Source organism: Nematolebias whitei, chromosome 19, assembly GCF_014905685.2.
Source record: "Nematolebias whitei isolate Nwh7 chromosome 19, NemWhi1, whole genome shotgun sequence".
Taxonomy (NCBI): domain Eukaryota; kingdom Metazoa; phylum Chordata; class Actinopteri; order Cyprinodontiformes; family Rivulidae; genus Nematolebias; species Nematolebias whitei.
The window spans coordinates 39,579,707-39,581,104 of record NC_056516.1 but is presented as its reverse complement, the minus strand read 5'-3'; the positions used below and the strand labels follow the sequence as shown (position 1 = coordinate 39,581,104).

Genomic DNA, 1,398 nt, shown 5'->3' with positions numbered 1-1,398 from the left:
GTCATCTGATCCAGACCCTGAGGGCTCCGTCAGGTGTCATCTGATCCAGACCCTGAAAGCTCCATCAGGTGTCAGCTGATCCAGACCCTGAGGGTTCATCAGGTGTCATCTGATCCAGACCCTGAGGGTTCATCAGGTGTCATCTGATCCAGACCCTGAGGGCTCCGTCATGCAGTTAGTGGTGATTTCTAACAGATAAAGTCAGTCTGGGTGCTCCTGCTTCTGCTCCCCCTGCGGGCCTCAGCGTTTGTGTGTTTCACCTCGATTCATCCAAACAGGAACGAACATGTTTTTAACCCCTGAGGACCAGAACGTCTCCAACATCCAGCTCCGGGTTCAGAACCTTGTTTCATCAAAGATAAACGGTTCTGTCGGAACCCGGTTTTTGAGCGGAGATGTGATGATCCACATCCTCCACTCGGAGACCTTTAACGCTGTCTCCGTCTCTGCGTCCTGCTCCTCCAACCCGTCCACTGAAGACACTGTCTCTGATGGCCTCCTGTTGATGTACTGGTCTCTGTGTGAAGAGGACCAGAACTTTGAGTTCTGTTGTAACCAACACAAATGGATCCAGCTGTGTGGAGGTGGCTCTGTTATTTTTAACGTTTTAATTTGTTTATTTTTATAAATAGGAGAGCCCTGTCGGCGTCTCTTTCTTTGTGCTTCCTGTTTGATCTCACGCAGCTGGACCCATCACGGGTTTTAATGCGTCCAGCGGGTTCTAACCAAGTCCTGTTTTCTGTTACAAGAGCAAAACGCAGTGAAGAGCGTGGGATTAGATGTGCAGCAGGAGGATTCACGAAGGCCAAACCTCGTGGACAGTTTCCTCAGAAAGCTGCCCAGCACCACGCAGAAGATAATGGGATTGTAATTTAATTTAGATTTATTCAGATTTAGTGTAGACTCAATAAAGACAGTCCCTGATTCAGTGCAGCGCCGAGCCTTTTTGTTCAGGCTCAGCTCAGCAGGTGGAGCCTGCAGGATGACTTCAGGTGTATTAACAATAATCTGCAGGAGGCTGAGCTCATAAACACCTGGAATCAATTATTAATGTGTTGAAACATCTGGCTCTGGCTTTAATTAAAGATGAACCTTCACCCTGCCCTGCAGACGAAGCAGTTTCTGTTCGTTTTTATTTGTGTTTGTGTCGGTCTCCTCAGCCTGGAGCTGAGTCTGCAGAAGCTCAGGGAGGGAGCCATGTGGCCGGAGCTGGTGACGGGAAACAGGAGGGGGGAGCTGGTGCTGAGTGACGAGCAGGCCGCCCTGATCCACGACAGACTCACCCATCTGACCTCTGAAGATCTGGTGAGGCTGGTTCTGGTCCATCTGACCTCTGTAGACCTGTTGAGGCTGGTTCTGGTCCATCTGACCTCTGTAGACCTGTTGAGGCTGGTTCTG

General features: G+C 50.1%; 1 protein-coding gene across 1 annotated transcript in view; it reads left to right on the top strand.

Moving 5' to 3' along the window:
- nudcd1 (NudC domain containing 1) overlaps positions 1 to 1,398 on the top strand; it is a gene marked incomplete at its 3' end in the record, with an annotated part of 21,690 nt that overhangs the window by 14,285 nt on the left and 6,007 nt on the right. The window contains 1 exon segment of the mRNA XM_037693173.1: positions 1,161 to 1,305. Within this exon segment, the coding sequence (XP_037549101.1) occupies positions 1,161 to 1,305 (145 nt within the window).